General features: G+C 41.7%; 1 protein-coding gene across 2 annotated transcripts in view; it reads right to left on the bottom strand.

The window, feature by feature from the left end:
• RPGR (retinitis pigmentosa GTPase regulator) overlaps positions 1 to 20,268 on the bottom strand; it is a 56,781-nt gene that overhangs the window by 24,816 nt on the left and 11,697 nt on the right. For both annotated transcript variants that reach the window (XM_080652681.1, XM_080652682.1), the window contains 4 exons: positions 17,498 to 17,653; positions 12,269 to 12,393; positions 9,065 to 9,247; positions 7,809 to 7,977 (listed from right to left, as the gene is read on the bottom strand). In XM_080652681.1, coding sequence (XP_080508807.1) covers positions 7,809 to 7,977; positions 9,065 to 9,247; positions 12,269 to 12,393; positions 17,498 to 17,653 — 633 coding nt within the window. The remainder of the gene's footprint in view (positions 1 to 7,808; positions 7,978 to 9,064; positions 9,248 to 12,268; positions 12,394 to 17,497; positions 17,654 to 20,268) is intronic.

The raw sequence follows: 20,268 nt of genomic DNA, 5'->3' as shown, positions 1-20,268 counted from the left end.
CCCCAACTGCCCCCCGTGCTGGCCTGCTCGCCCCCAACTCCCCCCCCGCTGGCCTGATTGCCCCCAACTGCCCCCCCTGCCGGCCTGCTCGCCCCCAACTGGCCCCCCTGCCAGCCTGCTCATCCCCAACTGCCTCCACCCTGCCGGCCCACTCGCCCCCAACTGCCTTCCCCCTGCTGGCCTGATTGCCCTCAACTGCCCCCCCACCGGCCTGCTCATCCCCAACTGCCCCCAACCTGCTGGCCTGCTTGCCCCCAACTGCCCCCCCACCAGCCTGATCATCTCCAACTGTCCCCCCTGCCAGCCTGCTTGCCCCAACTGCCCCCCTGCCAGCCTGCTCGCCCCCAACTGCCCCCCCAGCCGGCCTGCTCGCCCCCAACTGGCCCCCCTGCCAGCCTGCTCATCCCCAACTGCTTCTACCCTGCCGGCCCACTCGCCCCCAACTGCCTTCCCCCTGCTGGCCTGATTGCCCTCAACTGCCCCCCCACCGGCCTGCTCATCCCCAACTGCCCCCCCACCAGCCTGATCATCTCCAACTGCCCCCCCTGCCAGCCTGCTCACCCCCAACTGGCCCCCCTGCCAGCCTGCTCGCCCCCAACTGCCCCCCTGCTGACCTGATCACCCCTAACTGCCTCTGCCTCGGCCCTTCCACCATGGCTTTCTGGAAGAACATCTGGAAGGTCTCCTGGTCTAATTAGCATATTGCCCTTTTATTAGTATAGATGCCTGGTTCATGGGTGGGGGCTGGCTGGTCTGTCCTGAAGGGGGTCCCAGATCAGGGTGGGGGTTCTCCTGGGGGGTGGGGTCAGCCTGGGCAAGGGGCCTGGGATGGTTTGCAGGCCAGCCACACCCCTATCAGGGTGTCTCACTGGGGGCAGTGCCGGCCTAGGTGAGGGGCTGGGGAGGTATGCAGGCTGGCCACACCCCCTTCAGGGTGGGGGTCCCCGCTGGGGGGTGTGGCTGGCCTGGGTGAGGGGTTGAGGGCTGTTTTCAGGCTGGCCACACCCTCTTCAGGGTGGGGGTCCCTGCTGGGAGGTGTGGCCAGCCTGGGCAAGGGGCTGAGGGCTATTTGGGGGTGGTTTGCAGGCCGGCCAAACTCCTGGCTTTGTCCAGAGGATGTCCGGAAGGTCTCCCAGTCTAATTAGCATATTACTCTTTTACTAGTATAGACTAGAGGAGTGGTGCATTCATGCACTGGTGGGGTCCCTCGACCTGGCCTGTGGGGATTGGGCGGAAACCAGCTCGGTGCATGGATTCATCCAGGGCATGTCTGGCCCGTCTCACTCAATCGTGATCAGGGCTGATCAGGGCCATCTCGACCAGTCCCAATTGGGGCTGATTGGGGCTGGGGAGAGACTGTGGGAGGGCTCCAGGGCATTTCCAGCCTGTCTCACCCAGTCCCGATCGGTTGGACCCCAGCAGCAAACTAACCTACCAGTCAGAGTATCTGCCCCCTGGTGGTCAGTGCATGTCATAACAACTGGTTGAACAGTCAAACTTAGAATATTAGGCTTTTATTATATAGGATTATTCTGCATTAGTTTCTGGTATATAACATAGTTATTAGACAATCGTATACTTTGCAAAGTGCCCCCCCCCATATTTCAAGTACTCTCATACTTAATGAACCTGTAGTCTAGAAGGGAATATAAAATATATGATATAGTGGAATGAGAAATCACATCTGAGTGTTGGGAATCAGGAAATGTTTCACTAAGGAGGTACCAGGAAGAATGAGTAGAATTCTGAGGCAGAGATGAAGGTGGACAAGGAATAAATTAAGCCCAGTGCTAACAGAAGCAGGGTTGCTTGTATTCAAGGGTTATCATGTGCTGGGAACATATGCTTTTATACACATCAAGTTAATCTCATGACAACAAGAGAGGTAAGTATTATATCTCCATTTCATAAATGAATAAATTCAAGTGCAGTGACCCTTTTGAAGCCAAGTGTCAATCTCAGGTCTGCCTTTCCACTGAGTTTGACTGTGAAGAGCTCAGTTTGATCAAAATTAGGGGTTGACATACTTTATCTGTAAAAGTCCATAAAGTAAATGTTTTAGGCTTTGTGGCCATACAGTCTCTGTCCTAACTAATCAAACTCTGCCACCACAGTGTGAAAGCAGACATAAACAACAAATTAAAGTAATGGACATGACTGAGCTCCAATAAAACTACAAAAAAAACAGGTGGCTGGCTAGATTTGGCTCATGTGCTATAGTTTGTAGACTTGTGACCTCAATTATGGTTATAAGAAAAAGATAACTGAGAGATGAAACTAGAAAAGCAGGTGGGAGTCTATGGGAAAATTTACAGTTAGTTAAAAAAAATATTAAAGGACCCACTCAAGGCACTGGAGCAGATAGGAACTAAACTGCACCTGAGGAAGATTAATGTATAAAGTGCTAAGAAGACAGATTGGAAGGCAGATAATGGAGGTTTGAAAAATAGACAATAGGTCATTTAAGCTCATGGCCTTGCCTTATACTTGACTGAGAAATTAGAACTCATCAGACCTGATCAGCTTTATCTTCTCATCAACAAATGTACACATTTACCTATATTTTACTGTTAAAATGTAGGATGTCTTTCTTCTTACCAAACCAAAGACTGCTCTGAATGTCAGCACCTCCTGCCTTTTCAAGAGCTCTGCACCTTTGGTTATACCCTCTCTCTCGCGTGCTCCCAATCTCTCTGGCATTACTGGCTTATGCACATCTATATAAATAAAAGCCAATTGACCGGAACACAGGAACAACCGGAAGGACCAGTTGCTATGATGTGCACTGTGGCCAGCCAATGGGCCTGATTGGGGGGTGGCCCCTTGCCTTTACTGGCCCTGGCCTAATTGGAGATGGGGCCAGCTGGCCAGCCTCCTGCGGCCCCTCTCCTGATCAACCCCCTGACTCCCATCAGCCCTGGGGCCAGATGACCAACCTCCCGTGGCCCCTCCCCCTAGCCAGCCCCACCCCCAATTTTCCCCCAACCCCCATCAGTGGTCAGGTCAGATGGCCAACCTCCTGCGGCCCCTCCCTCAGGCCAGCCCTGCCCCCAATTGGCCCTACCCCAGATCAGCCCCCCACCTCAATCAGGGGCAGGGCCAGCTGGCCAATTACCCACGGCCCCTCCCCCCAGCCAGCCCTGCCCCCGATTGGCGCCCCCACCCTGATTGGGGGTGGGGCCAGCTGGCCCACAGCCTTTGGCCCCTACCCCCAGCTGGCCCAGCTGATCAATCCCCATTGCGGGGGCTGGCCAGACCCCACCCGTGCATGAACTCTAGTTAGCATATAAAGATGCTCTAATATTTCCCACTGACCTCACATTTCCCTCTAGCTGCCAACTGATTCCTCTGCTCCTCTTCATGACCAAAATATTCAAAAGAATTTATCCACACCCCCTATCTATACTTCACTTCTTCATTTCCCATTCACACCTCAACTCTTAACACTTTGGATTTTGCTCTGATATTCTAGTTTAATCTCTTGATGTTAAATCCATGAGATCATCTAATCTTCATGATGTTAAATCCATGGGCTATTCCCTTGAGCTCTTTTTTCTTGGCCCTTGCACAGTACTTTGAATTCATGACCCCACTCTATCCTAATTTCCCTCCTCCTACCCAACTGGCTGAGCAGGCTGAGGAAGGCTTCTTTGCCAGCTATTCCTCCTCAACCCTTCTTCTAAATGTTAGATATCCTCAGGGCTAAATTCTGGACTCTCTTCTCTTCCTATTCTACTCTCTAATAAGTGATTTCACCAACTTTCATGGGTTGTAAATACCATCTCTATGTTGATGGTTTCCAAATTTATGTCTCTAGTCCAGACCTTTCTTCTGAATTTTAGGCTTTTTCAACTGCCTGCTTGATATTTTTGCTGGGATATCTCAGAAATATTTCAAGCTCAATTTTATTTTTCCCCCCTCAAATTTGTCAACCAAGTTCAGGGTTGTCTAGGAATCATCCTTGATTCTTCCCTTTCCTTCACATCTATATGTAATCCATTAACAAGTTTAGCAATTTCAGTTGGTGTACATCAAAAACGTACTTCTAATCTGCCCCCTTCTCTTCATCTCCACTGCAAACACCTTGGTCCACACATCATTATCTCTTACAAAAAGCTCCTACGTATTCTTCTTACCTCCAATCTGGGCCTCCCTACAACACACACAGAGGCAAGTCATCATCTTAAAATTAAGTTGGATTGGAGCACCTGACTCTACTGTTTAAAATCCTAATAATGACTTTAAATTGAACTTAAAAAATGGCTACCATCAATAAATCAACAAACGACAAGTGCAGGCGAGGATGTGGAGAAAAGGGAACCCTAGTACACTGCTGGTGGGGATACAGACTGGTACAGCCACTATAGAAAACAATTTCAAAAATTAAAAATGTAACTGCCATTTGACCCAGTGATCCCAATTCTGGGAATATATCCTAAGAATCCCAAAACACCAATCAGAAAGAATATACATACCCCCATGGTCATAGCAGCACAATTTATAATAGCTAAGATCTGGAAACAGCCCAAATGCCCATCGGTAGATGAGTGGATAAAAAGCTGTGGTACATTTATACCATGAATACTATGCAGCTGTAAAAAAGAAGGATCTCTTACCCTTTGAGACACCATGGAGGGACATGGATATTAATATGTTAAGCAAAATAAGCCAGGCAGAGAAAGAGAAATGCCAAATGATCTCATTTATATGTGGAATCTAGTGAACAAAATAAATGATGAACTAAATAGATTCAGAGGTATTGAAACATGGAACAGACTGATGAATCTTGGAGGGAAGTGGGGAGGAAGGACAGGAAGAGAGAAACCAAAGAACTTATATGCATACTAGTGGTCTGGTGCATGGATTCATGTACATTGAAAGGAAAATAATTAGAAGAAATATTTTTCGCCCTTTATAATAGAAGTGTCAACCAAATTCATGATCGACAATGACAGATTGAAACACATGTGTGCGATTGGCACCAGAGAGTTTTTATACGTATTGTGCATGCACAAGTCAATGTTCATTTTTAAACTAGAGGCCCAGTGCATGGATTCATGCACCGGTGGGGTCCTTCAGCCTGGCCTGTGGGGATTGGGCCAAAACTGGCTCTCCAACATCCCCCGAGGGGTCCTGGATTGCGAGAGGGCACAGGCTAGGCCAAGGGACCCCGCTGGTGCATGATCGGGGCCAGGGAGGGACCGTGAGGGGGCTCTAGGGTGTATCCGGCCTGTCTTGTCCAGTCCTGATCAGGGCCGATTGCGGCCGGCCGGCCGGGGAAGGACTGCCAGAGTTTGGCTAGCCAGGGAGGAGCTGTGGGAGGGTTCTAGGGCGTGTCTGGCCTGTCTTGCCCAGTCCCAACTGGCCAGACCGCAGCAGCAAGCTAACCTACCAGTCGGAGTGTCTGCCCCCTGGTGGTCAGTGCATGTCATGGCGACCGGTTGAACGGTTGGACACTTAGCATATTAAGCTTTTATTATATAGGACTGCTAGTGCCCCTGGTGCACATTGAAAGGAAATTAATTAGAAGGTGGCCAGCGAGACAGGACTGAGTGAGATAGGCCAGACACACCCTGGAGCCAACCTCCTGTGGTCCCTCCCTGACTGCCCACACCTGGGGCGGCACCGGGGCTTGAAGGGCATATGCAGAGTGAGTGGGGTCCCTCCGGCCAGTGGGGTCCCTCGGCCTGGCATGGCCTGTGGGGATTGGGCCAAAACTGGCTCTCTGACATCCCGCAAGGGGTCCTGGATTGCGAGATGGTGGTTCTCAGGTGACGCACGTGAGAATTGGTCTCCCTTCTCTCTGGTTCTGGGGTGTGTCACCCGAGAACCACCACTGCCAAGTCACCACAGCTTGGCAGCTCCTGCATTGAGCATCTGCCCCCTGGTGGTCAGTGTGTCCCATAGCTACCGGTCAAAGCGTCTGCCCCATGTTGGTCATTGCGTGTCATAGCTACTGGTTGGACAGTCGCTTAACCGTTTATATATACAGATATGCATAGCCCAGGGACAGATAATAGTGTGGTGAAGGCTTGGGGAGGGGGGCAGGAATGGGGTGGATGCAGGTCAATGGGGATAAAAGGGCAGGATATCTATAATACTTTCAACAATAAGATAAATTTAACAACATGGACACAAGGAAGGCATTTAATAAACTTTTTCCCTTTGGATCCCCCCCAAAAATAAACAAATAAAAAAACCCAGTCAAGTAAAATTGGCTTGTCATGGCCTATAAAACCATGAATAATTTGTCACTGTGTCTGTTTCCAAAATCATCTTGTCCTGCCTTTTAACCTCACTCTCTAGCCCCAATGGTTGTCTTTCCTTTTCTTAAAACGGCCTCCAGATATTTATGTATGTTATTTTCTTTGCCTGGAATACATATAACTCTCTCTTTTTGTGACTATCTTTCATCCTCTATGTTTTAGCTTAATTGTCATCTTCTCAACAAGGTCTTCCATGATCACCTTTCCTCTATGATAAACACTGAAGTCTGCAAATAAACTAAGAAAAAGTCACATAATATGTTGGATACAACTTTCAAAATACTTTTCACTAAGATAGCTTTAGCAAACAGTCACAAAAAGATAAGGATTTTTTTTTCTTTTGATCTAGCTACAAATTCTCTATATCTTCACATTCAAATCTTGAAATGGGAAACAATTTCTCAAAACCATAAACTTCTCTTTTCCTTGTACATACTGTTGTCAGAATCTACTTTTCCTATGTACAGGACTGAAGAGTGCCAGTGATTTTTTTTTTTATTTCAAAAGAAAACATCCAAAAATTCTGGGTGAAATGCAGGAAACCAGATCATTATCAAGGTCCTAGTTATAGATAGTATCTCATTATCATGGCCCACAATTCTTACCTGAATTCCTGATCTTTTATTACCTCAACTTTTTTTCTAGGTTCCTGATCCCTAAAATACTAAAAATTATCTCTGCCATAGTCCTTACTCCCAAATGCCCAGATTATCTTCTTCATTAGAATCCTACTAATTACTCTGATCTCCTGGTCTTGGCTTCTTGTCCTGCCTCTATCATCCAAGCACATGCCCTGAAGTAACATATACATACTTGTAAGATACACAAATATCTGTAAAAAAATTATTTAGAAGATGTATGTAATAGCTAAAGAGCTGGGATTACAATTTAAAACATAAAAGGTAGTGAGGTGGAGGTATTAATAACAACCACGAATATATTTACTAAGGGGTTTATAGAGGTGCTAGGCTAAATGATAAGTATTTTATACGCCTTACTTAACTGTCACAATCACCCTCTAAAATAGGTATTATTAAACTCATTTCAAAGATAGGGAAATTGAGGCTTATAAATGAGTCACATAGTTAATAAATATCATAGCTATCATCAGGCCCCAGATCAATTTAACTCCATACACCAGGCCCTTAACCACTATGCTATACTACCTAAATGCAGAACTTCACACAGGTCCAGAAGACCTGCATTCAAAGCCATTCACTTCATTTATAAGCTGATCTTGGACAAGTCACTCAATCTCTTCAAGCCTTTCTTTTTTCATCTATAAAAATGAAGAATATAACTCCTATCTAATTCACAGACTTGCTTCAGGGTTTAAAGGAGACAATGTAAGCTGAAGTACTATGCATGCCAAACACTGCTTACTATTTGTAAGAGCATTCTAGGATTTGAGTTCAAATGAGTGATGTCAGTCTTTAGGAAGAAAAAACTTTAATTGAAGAAAACATCTTAAGGTAAACATGAAAACAACAGGAATAAAAGCTACATTTTTTTTCTCAGAGCAGACAGTGTACCAAATATTACCTGGTTCCATGGGCTTCATGGAGTCCTCCTTTTCAGTCATTTTCCCTGGTAGATTATTTGTAAATATGCAGAAAGGAACTAAACTTGGGGAAAAACAAACAGGTGACCCAAGAGTCCCTTTAATTGGAGGTAGTATTTGCGTCATTTGAAGAGAATCTGGGAGTTTCTCCTTTAAAAAAAAAAGGTTAAATAAACTTAGATGTTTTATACATTTAAAACAGACATCAAATACCCTGTGGTTGCTAAAAATACTTAAGAAAGAGAATTCAAAGTTGGCTAACATCCCACACCATTCATTTGATATAATCCCCAAGGGCTCAAAATGTTTTGTTTTGTTGTCTCTGTATCAAAGTTGCTCTAAATTGTCAATTTGCAATCCTCTTTTTCACATGATGAGGAAAGATATGTTTGTTTTCTCTGCTTTCCTTGAGAAACAAAAAATTACTCATAATACATAAATAACAACTAAAAAATGCTTATGGGATATATCTCAATCTTTCCATACTTTTCCATAATAAAAAGTCAAACTAAACCTTTTACCTCAAAAGAAATGCATTTTGCAACTTAAACCAATATTTTAAAAAAGGAATGTCTCACCTGGCCAGTGTGGGTCAGTGATTGAGCATAGACCTATGAACCAGGAGGTCATTGTTCAATTCCCAGTCAGGGTACATGCTAGGGTTTTGAATTCGATCCCAAGTAGGGGGCATGCAGGAGGCAGCCGATCAATGATTCTCACTCACCATTGATGTTTCTATCTCTCTCTCCCTCTCTATGAAATCAATAAAAAGATATTAAAATTTTTTTAGTATCATTGAAATAATTTTAAAGCCCAGAATAAGGCTCTCTAAATTTAACTGAAAAAATATCCCCTTTCTCAAACTGAAGTCCTTATTTCTTTGTTTTCCATATTTCATTGATTATAGCATATAACCTTCCACTGCTCATGAGGTATAACTAAAAGATAAAAGCAAAGTAAAAGTCAATTCACATGCAGTTGAGAAAACAACTCTCAGCACTCAATCCGAGGTGATATTAGCAAGGTTATTCAGAATAATTTGAATTTTCTAATTTGTATGTTTAACAGTTTAAATGAGTTCCCTTTAAAAGCTTATAAGCCCTCAATTCCAATAATTTTATTTAGTAAATGTTTCTGGAAAGTCCCTTCATAGATTTAAAAAGAAAATGGATCTTTTTCTTCCAGGTTATTTGTAGTAATAGACAATACTATTATATAGATTAGGCCACAATCGTACCCTCTCTCTTCGACGCACACGGGCTGATAAACTTCTATGCAGTATGTTTCCTGAGGTCAGGTCGCTGATGGACCGAGAAGCTGCTGCAGGTCTGCGAGAATCACAAATTTCCCTAAGTGCAATTTTTTCTATAACAGGTCGTGGAGTGGCAAACACTACCATGTGACATCCACCACAGGCAACCTGCAGTATAAATTGACAGATAACTTAATTGACACTGGCTTCAAACACAAGTAGGTTTTTAACAGTTTTTAGCTACAAAACATTTACTTAGTGGTAGATTTTCTATGCTGAATGACTCTCTCTCTGGACATACATACACACACACACACACACACACACACACACACACACGAATTGTAATATACAGTTGATCCTTGAACAACACAGGTTTGAACTACACAGGTCCACTTATATGTTTATTTTTTTTAAATAAATAGACAGTTGGCTCTCCATATCCCTGGGTTTCACATCTGTGGATTCAACCAACTGTGGATTTAAAACAGTATTTCCGATCCACAGCTGGGAATCTGCAGATGCAGAGGGCCGACTGTATGCATTGTTCTAGCCATCTATATATATAAAAGCCTAAGTGACTGTTACGATCAAGCGACCGGAACGACCAGTCACTATGATGTGAACTGACCACCAGGGGGCAGATGCTCAATGCAAAAGCTGCCTCCTGGTGGTCAGTGCACTCCCACAGCCCATCCCCTCTGCAGGCCAACCTCCCATGGTCCCTCCCCCCAGGCCCCAATTGGGGGGGGGGGTGGAGGGCTGGCCAGCCAACCTCTGGGGTCCCTCCTCCTGGCTGGCCAGCCCCCTGATAGGTCTCGATTGCTGGCCAGGCCGAGGGACCCCACCCGTGCAATTAGAACAAGTTCTTAATTGGCAAAAGTATTAGAAACAACAGATACAAAATGACTGCTGGAGATAAAACTAGAATTCATGCACCAGGCCTCTAGTTTTATATAAAGGACTCAAGCTTTTGTGGATTTTGGTATCTGTGGCAGGTTCTGGAACCAATCTCCTGCAGATATAAAGGGATGATTGTAGTTAAGTTTTTGGGAAGTCAAAAGTTATACATGGATTTTCTTTTTTAATATATTTTGTTGACTTCAGAGAGGACGGAAAAGGGAGAGAGAGAAACATCAATGATTAGAAATAATCATGGATTGGCTGCCTCCTGCACGCCCCCTACTGGGGATCGAGCCGACAACCCAGGCATGTGCCCTTGACTGGAATCGAACCCGTGACCCTTCAGTCTGCAGGCCAACGCTCTATCCACTGAGCCAAACCAGCTAGGGCTGGATTTTCAATTTTGCAGGGTCAGTACCCCTAATCCCTGAGTTGTTCAAGCCATCAAATGCATATTCTTTAAACACTATGATTGAAAATTAGAATAAGTTTAACACACTATTTTACATACTTTCAATTTGATATAGTATAGAGAAAAAACTGTATTTGATAGCACAGAGAAAAAACTAAATGTAATGTTACAATTCTTACAAGTTAGAAAATGTTATTTTTTTTTGCCGAAACCGGTTTGGCTCAGTGGATGGAGCGTCGGCCTGCGGACTGGGGGGTCCCGGGTTCGATTCCGGTCAAGGGCATGTACCTTGGTTGCGGGCACATCCCCAGTGGGAGGTGTGCAGGAGGCAGCTGATCGATGTTTCTCTCCCATCGATGTTTCTGGCTCTCTATCCCTCTCCCTTCCTCTCTGTAAAAAAATTAATAAAAATATATTTAAAAAAAAAAAAAAGAAAATGTTATTTTAATCTGAGAGCAACATGTTAATTACTTGAAAAACTTACTCAGAAAAATTCAACTTGGAAAAAGATGATCCAAGAATAAATCAGTCTCTTGGACTAATTATGTCTCCAAGCCTTTTGTTATTATTGCTAATACTCACCTGAGGATATTTTTTTTCATTTATTTTTAGAGAGAGTGGAAGGGAGGCAGGGAGGAAGGCATGGGGGGCAGGTGGAGATAGAGATAGATGATAGATAGATAGATAAACATTGATGTGAGAGAGACCAATTGGTTGGTCAGATGCCTCCTGCACGTGCTTGGACTAGGGCTGGGGATTGAACCTGCAACCTAGGTACGTGCCCTTGATTGTGAATTGTACCCAAGGCCCTTAGGTGCTCAGGCAGGTGCACTAACCACTTAGCACCACCGGCCAGGACCAAGCCTTTTTCTTTGCATGAACATTTTTTTAAGTCCTTAGAGCAAAATGCAAGCATTTAAAATGATGGAACAATGAAAAATAAAATCAACAAAGTATTTTTAGAAATAAATAATTTTCAACGAAGTGTTTAAAAAACCATGTGTAGTATTTGTAACATACAGATTTTTAGCAACTTTATAGTGTACATGGTGGCATAAGAATAGCATATTCCAAACCTTTCCTTTATTTTCAAAGTTAAAATTTACATATTTTACATAGCATTTTAAAAAATGATCTTCCTTATAAGATTATAAGCTCAGTAAATGAGGATTTGATTATTTTCTTTATCACTATGTTTTTTATTCCTTATACTCAGTATCTTATTTAGAGCAGGGGTTCATTAAACGGGTCAAATCAAAGAATGGAAATGTTCCATAGTATGAGGTACTGAGTTTTTGGAGAACAAATTTCAAGTTATATAATCATCACCAAAGAAACAGAATTTTCAAGTCTGTAATTCTTAATTGGCAAACGTATTAGAAACAACAGATACAAAATGACTGCTGGGGATAACAATGAAACAGTACCTTCTTATCCAAATAACATTTGGTCAACAAAACATACTTTCAAAACTTCATTAATTATCAGATTTTTCTCTTATGGAGAATTTGAAAGTCTTAGTAATATCTAATTCAATAAATATTTATAGATGACTATTGTAAGGTACTCTGCTGGGTGCTATAGCAGTCATAAAGCTGTCAGGCATGGCACGATACTGGTTTTAAAGAAATGTATGAAATTAAAATAGAAGAGTCAAGATTAAGGCAAAAAGGAAGGTGTTAAAGGAGGAAAATTAGGAAAGGGACAAAGTTTCAGAGTGACATGATGTCTGACATTTGGCTTTTAGGAAACGAGTATATATATTAGTTATAGCCATGATATTCTTTCATATAAAGTACTCATTTTCTATAAAATACTGAAAGATTCAAATGAAGGAAAATGAAAATATAAACAGGGAAATGCAATACCCTTACCAAATAAACTTTAAATCTCAAAAAATTAGGGCACAAAGTAGGAACAAACTGATTGGTAAAATTCTCCATTCCAAGTCCTAATTTCCCATATCGACCATCTCCAAAAGTATACATACGGCCTATATCTAAAATGCAAAGAAGAGAGAATTATTTAAGTGTTACTTATATGACTTTATTTGTAAATAAACTAATATATTAAATTGCATTGCAATTCTAATCCCCCCCCCCACATTCTGCATTGACTTTTCCCTGATGCATTAATGTTTCCATACTCTCTATGGTCTCTGTGGTCCTGCACATAACATTAGGTAATAGATACTCTGAGACTATATCACTAAACCCTTGGTGGTTTAAAAGTTGAAACCCAGTTGTGTGAGGCCTCGTGTGGAGCAGCAGCAATCTATCATGAGATCTCATGATATATACCATCTTCTCAAGGGGAAAGAGTTTTGTATTCTGATCCCCTACATCCCAATACAAACTATTTCCTTTTTATCTCAATTCATTGATTAAATCAGGGGTTCTCAACCTGGGCACTACTGACATTGGGACTGGATAATTCTTGATTGTGTGGGTTTGTCCTATGTAAGATGTTTAGCAACATCTCTGGCCTCTATCTACTAAATGCCCACAGAATACCCCACCTCTGCAGTTGTGACAATCAAAAATGTCTTCAGACACTGCCATGTGCCTTGGGGGGACAAAATCACCACTGATAAAAAACTACAGGCAAAAATCATTCCAGCTGTATTTTTTACTAGTTCTGCTCCTGGGATGTGAAACACTGCTGATGGAAATGCCATAAACCAACCATGCCAACTAACCCCTATACCAGTAGTCGGCAAACTCATTAGTCAACAGAGCGGCAAACTGCGGCTCACTGACCACTGCCCTATACCAATACTGGGTGTCCTCTATATAGGTGGACCCACAATGATGATGAGTAATCTTGTCACTTCTCCCACTGCCATAGCAGCTATTCTGAACCTTCACTCCTCAAGCCCTTCCTTCATAACCTTCATCTTAAGTGGGGTAAGTACCATGGAAGCAAAAGTAAAGGGAAAGGTGCCAGGATGGGTACAGAGGAGAGGGATCTCGTACTAGTCTGGGGATTATTGAAGGCTTTCAAATTGGAGCATGTAGGATGATTACAGTTTAGCTACAAGAAGAAGGGAGCAATGAATCTTCTAAGCAGAATCAGCAGTACATACAAAAGCTCTGAATCAAGAAAAAACAGCATAGTCAAGAAGCTGAAAGGCAACCAACATGCCTGTAGCACAAGGGGAGTGGTATGAGATGAGTCTGAAAAGGTAAGAAGGAACTACAACATAAAAGATTTTGTTGGTTCATCTTAAGAATTTCAGAACTCTAGATGAGTAGTTTTAAGCAGGAGGATAAGAGTACATTGGGAACTTCTAGTTTAAGATAGCAAAGTAATTGCATACTAAGAAAACCCAAGAGAACTGACTGAAAATGATTAGGAAAAATATAATTTAGTGAAGAAGTTCAAAAATTAATATACAAAAATAAATAGATTCCATACAAATCAGCAATAACCAGTATTTAGACACTAAATTTACACTCTTATAATTCTCACTATTAGGTTTTTATTTCCTTTCTTTATATATATTCCTTATTATCTTTTTGCGTTCCCCACCCTCCTTTGACCCTGATTTACTTATCCAAAATGTTTTTGAAGGTTTGCCCTTTTAATTTGATTATCTTTAGCCAGGAAAAAATAAACTCTGATCCAAGCCTCCTGACTCCACTTCCACTTCCAAAAGCTTTATAAAACGTGAGCTACTGGCTATAATGTGGAACAGAGAACTTACAGATAACTTACTGCATACCTCTCATTAATCCTGGAGAAAAAAAAATATTCACAACACATGTCCCCTGGGTACATTATTTGTGCTATAACTTCTTTCATCAGGAGGAAAGGTATTATGAAAGTTTAACCAAGTAATCTCATTGTATGTTTAGATGACCCATAAAAAGTGTGTATTTACCATCAATGGCAATTAGAATTGATGAAAATGATAGGAAGGGCAGAGAAACTGAGATTAGGATCCTGCAAGTGAGACATACATTTCAACAACAATCCTAGGACTATGAACGAATAATAATTCTTTACATTGTATATACATGTTCTATTTCATGCTATATTTACAAAGATCAGTACTTAAAAATGGTAGGTAGGTCTCTTCTTCCCCAAAGAACCTTTCAAAGAGACCTACCTGACCATTTTCAAGTACTGATCCCATTTCCCCTAACCAGACACCATTAGATGAGCTCCACTATAGCAGTAGCTGTTTTTTTTAAAAAAATCTTTATTGTTGAGAGTATTATAGATGTCCTCCTTTTCCCCCCAATGTCTCCCTTCACCCGTTCCTGCCCTGCCCCAGGCCTTCACCACCCTATTGTCTGTGCCCATAGGTAATGCATATATGCATATAAGATCTTTGGTTAATCTCTTCTCACCCCCCTTTCCCTCTTTCCTCTGAGACTCATCAGCCTGTTTTCATGCCTCTATTTTATTCATCAGTTTATTTTGTTCATTAGATTCCTTGTTTATTTTTAGATTAAATTGATATTTATTGCCATTTTATTGTTAATATTTCTCCTCCTCCTCCTCCTCCTCCTCTCTATTCTTCCTCTTCTTAAAGAATACCCTTCAACATTTCATGTGATACTATTTTCAAAAGAAGAAAAAATGTAGAAATACTGATATCTGGATTATTCTAAAATACTATATGATTTCTAACTTTTTAATGCTTTATTTTTAGATAAAAATGTGAGCTGGAAATAGTGAAATTATAGAGCCTTTTATTCTAACGCAATTAACACTGTGGAGTATATCAATTACCTACAAGTAACTGAGTTAGTCATTTTAGGGGAGGATCTTATATTGAGTCCTACATTAGCAGCACCTAGTTTCTTAAACTGATGAAGGCCCAATGCAGCATCTCCCTGGATAGAGAAAGTACAGAGTGGAAGATCTAAAGGACCCAGATATTCACTTAGTGATCTTGAAGGTACCTTTCTCTCTATCACTGTGGAGCAAGTAGGAAAGGGTCACTCCTGAAAACGTCTCAGAATGGCAAAAGAATCATAATAATTTAGTGCCGAGGATGTGGAGTAAAAGGAACCCTAGTACACAGCTGGTGGGAATGCAGACTGGTGCAGTCACCATAGAAAACTGTGGAGTTTCCTCAATAAAAAAGTAACTGTCATTTGACCCAGTGATCCCACTTCTAAGAATATATCCGAAGAATCCTAAAACACCAATCAGAAAGAATATATGCACCCCCATGGTCATAGAAGCACAATGTACAATAGCTAAGATCTGGAAACAGCCCAAGTGCCCATCAGTAGATGAGTGGATAAAAAAGCTGTGGTACATTTACATCATGGAATACTATGCAGCAGTAAAAAAAGAAGAAACTTTTATCCTTTGAAAGAACATGGAGGGACCTAGAGAGCATTATGTTAAGCAAAATAAGCCAGGCAGAGAAAGAGAAATGCCAAATGATCTCATTTCTATGTGGAATTTAATGAACAAAATAAATGGACAAACTAAATAGATCCAGAGGCATGGAAGCATGGAACAGACTGATGAATCTTGGAGAGAAGTGGGGAGGGGAGCGGGAAGAGATTAACCAAAGAACTTATATACATGCTAGAGGCCCCGTGCATGAAATTCATACACGGGAGAGGGAGGCTCAGCCCGCCCTGCACTCTCTCCAATCTGGGACCGCCAGCTCCTAACCGCTCACCTGCCTGCCTGCCTGATTGCCCCTAACTGCCTCTGCCTGCCTGCCTGATTGCCCCTAACCACTCTGCCTGTCTGCCTGATCACTCCTAACCACTCTGCCTCCTGCCTGATCGCCCCTAACTGGTCTCCCCTGCTGGCCTGATCATCCCTAACTGCTCTCCCCTGCCAGCCTGATCGCCCCTAACCACTCTCCCCTGACTGCCTGATCGCTCTTAACTGCCTTTGCCTTGGCCCCCGCCACCGTGGCTTTGTCCAGAAGGACGTCTTGTCTATCTGGTCTAATTAGCATATTACCCTTTATTTGTATAGACTAGAGGCCTGGTGTACGAAATCGTGCATGGGTGGGGTCCCTTGGCCTGGCCAGCGATTGAAGCCTATTGGGGGGGCAGCTGGCCAGGGAGAGGGACCCCGGGAGGTTGGCTGGCCGGACCCCTGATCGAGGCTGATGTGGGGGAAGCAGCTGGGCAGGGGGAGGGGCCATGGGAGGTTGTCTGGCCAGCCCCCCCCCTCCCCGATCAGGGCCCATGGCGGGGGGCCAACTGGGTAGGGAGAGGGGCCGTGGGAGGCCAGCTGGGCGGGAAGGGGAGAGGCCGTGGGAGGTTGGCTGTGAAAGCACACTGACTACCGGGGAGCAGCTCCTGCATTGAGCATCTGCCCCCTGGTGGTAAGTGTGCATCATAGTGACTGGTCAACCGGTCGTTCCGGTTGTTAGGTCATAACTGTTGCTTAGGCCTTTATATATATAGATATGCATTGCCTAAGGTCACAAACAATAGTGTGGTGAAGGACTGGGGAGGGGACAGGAACCTGGTGGAGGGTTACAATGAGGGAAAAAGGGTGGGGCATCTGTAATATGCTCAACAATAAAGATTAAAAATAAGGAATTTACTCAGTCTAAATATAGCTCTGTCAGATTGAATAGGGAGAATATTTTAAAATAAGTTCTTTTTCTTTCCTGGTGAACAGAGCTGGGAAATATAGAATTGTACACTTGAAACCCATATTATTTTATTAACCAATTTCACCCCAATAAATTTAATAAAAATTAAGATGATGATAATAATAATAATAACAACAACAATAATGGACATGTGGATACACACAAAATAAGTTTTTTCTCGTAAGACTTTTCCCTCTGGTCCAAGTTGAATTAAGAACCTTCAAATTCATACAATTTCAAAATGATTCCAGATTTCTGCCAAAGTATAATACTATGGTCTTATCTCTGACACTGCTGACATATTCTGAGGTTCTTAATCTTTGAATCATTTATATAGACATTAAATTGAATTAAAATTTAAAAAGTTTACAACTTTATATTCTGGCATATTAAACAAGGAATTCAATTTTCTCAGTTATCCTTTGTTTAAATTATACATTAACTCCATATAGTATTTATTTTATAATAAAATATACCCAGTTCTATAAATATATACCAGAAATCTGATCTGTACCTGTTATCAAAGCTGTGTGATTTTCTCCACAGGCAATATAAGTTATTTTGTGGTCCTTAACAGATTTAATGATTTTGGGTTCCGCAGTTTCAAAGACAAAAGTGCCAAGACCCAGTTGACCAAATTGTCCCAGACCAAAGGTGTACACAGCTTTCTCTGAAAGGGAAGGGGCAAATACAAGAAAAGGATTTCAGGGAAGCAGACACTGTCACCATTATATCTAGTAAAACTGTGATATTCAACCTTTCACAAAGAAGGTTAAGTACCTCTGAAAGAATGCCCATATAAGAATACCTAAGTATACATTTCTCAATGATGAAGGAAAAAGAAAAATGTCAAGGTACACAACTGTAAAAAAAAACCAAACTCTTTCATCTAAGAACATTACATATAACAACTAATATAATTTTTGGTGATATCACCTTTGTAAAATCTAACAATGTAATTGAATGTTAATAAATAATGCAATATTAGAAAAACAGATGTCATTAGTTAGCTTCAGATCAATACTACTCTAATTTCACAGAATTCATTTTGATTTCATGACTAGTAACTTGTTGCCCTGTAGAGATCTTAAGTTTGTCCAAACATAATCTGGAGAAGTTCTTATTTTTCTTGGGATCTATATTTCATTGAGGACCCCATCTTATAACCAGGCCTTTCTTGTCTTTTGGTAACTGACATACAAGATCACATCTAACACTCTGCCTCACTTAGTGTGTCCAAGTTCCAATCTGACACTTTCTCAATAGCAGTCCATTGTTTCCCTGATTTTAAGGAGAAACTAATCATACCATCACTACAACCAGTAGTGGTATTTTCTAATCTGTCATAGTCACATTTAAATATTATGTTTAAATAAATCCATAAACAATAAACTAATTTAAATTATCCTTGAAGTATTTTAATGAATGATATCTAACTAGATTTTAAGAGCAGAGATATAGACATAAAGAAAAAGAAAGCTGGGGAAGGCCCTTATAGAATCATCTAATCCAGGCCCTTTCCTTTAGTGAAGGGAATAGTTTAGAACAGAAGGTTAGTTATTCTTTCCTTAAAGGTCTTGCAAAGTATTCTGTAACTCCTAGGTATTGATCTAATACTTAGTAAAACTAATGGTCAATTCTATTCTCTCTTCCAAGTCCATTTCTTCATTAGGACTAAATATTTAATCTTTCTGTCCACACTGTGCTCCAGAATACAGGTTTATCATTAGGGCTAGCTCATAATAAACCTCTCACAGGTCCATGGAGAAATGTGAAAAATAGGCAAAGTAGTGAATTTACCATACAGATAAATTTATACAATTTAAGGGTGTGTTTTTTATTATAAAATTAAGAGCTTTTAATTTTTTTCTGAAAATCCCCCTTATTTTATAATTGTGAAAACATTGTATTTTTTTGCAATGTCCATATTTAGTTAATGAAAATCAAAAGCTGGCACCCTATATTCATCTTCATTTTTATAAAACAAAAAACATAAAATACAAAAGCTTTATTGGTCTGTGAGATTGCAAAGTATGCAAAAGTCTGCAGAAAACAATCAATTCTAGCAAGATAGCTTTTAACTACAAAACAAAGTCCACAGGAAGCTAAATGTCTATCTATAATAATAAAAGCATAATATGCTAATTAGACCGAACATCATTCCAGATGACCTTCCGGACAAAGCCGGGGCTGCGAGGGAAGCCTGGGTTCTGGGTGCCTGCCAGTGGCTGGAGGGAAGCCCGGGTCCCAGGTGCCAGAGGGAAGCCAGTGCTGGCAGTCAGGGGAAGGAAGGCCTACGCTTGCACAAATTTCATACATCGGGCCTCTAGTAATATTATAATGTCACACTTACGTGCATTTTTAATTTTAAGTATAATGAAAAGTACCACAGATGATCTTGGTGCTCATTTTACATGAAAATATTTTATAATGCATGGTTGAATGATATTATTATTATATTAGAAGCCCAGTGCACGAATTCGTGCACCAGTGGGGACCCTTGGCCTGCCCTGCGGGATTGGGCTGAAACCAGCTCTCTGACATTCCCTGAGGGGTCTCAAATTGCGAGAGGGTGCAGGCCAGGCCAAGGAACCCCACCAGTGCACGACTGGGGCCGGGGAGGGATGCGGGAGGTTGGCCAGCCAGGGAGGGACCACGGGAGGGCTCCAGGACATGTCCGGACCATCTCTCAGTTCCAATCAGCCAGACCCCAGCAGCAAGCTAACCTACCAGTCGACTGTCTGCCCCCTGGTGGTCAGTGCATGTCATAGAGAGCGGTTGAGCATCCTTAGCATATCATTAGCATATTACTCTTTGATAGATTGAACAGATGACTGGACGACTGGACACTTAGCATATTAGGCCTTTATTATATAGGATAGTGTCCGTTAGAACTTTCAATCACCTATTAAATTCTTTCTGTAATTTTTGTATAAACTACATAAAATACATAACATAAAGAATAAATTGCATTTCTGCCTACAGAATGAATTTTCAGATAATGTATAAAGATTAATTTCAAAGTTTAAATCCTAAAATAAATATTTTTGAAAATTCATATTGTTGGCAAAAATTCAAAACAATCTTAAACTTCAAAATTATTTCCAAATTTAGAGTGGAAGCCTTGAAAAAAATTATTTCTAACTTGGAAAAAGATCCCATAGGGAAATTATAATTCTGGTAAACCATAGCTTAATAAGCATGACAAGGACTAGAACAAGTTAAGGAAAAGTTATGTAAGAGTAAAATCTAAAGATAAAATATTGGTTAATCAACTTGCATAAC

This window comes from Plecotus auritus (genome assembly GCF_963455305.1).
Source record: "Plecotus auritus genome assembly, chromosome: X".
Classification (NCBI taxonomy): Eukaryota; Metazoa; Chordata; class Mammalia; order Chiroptera; family Vespertilionidae; genus Plecotus; species Plecotus auritus.
Note: the sequence above shows the minus strand (reverse complement) of the source record. Positions and strands in the feature narration are given on the sequence as shown.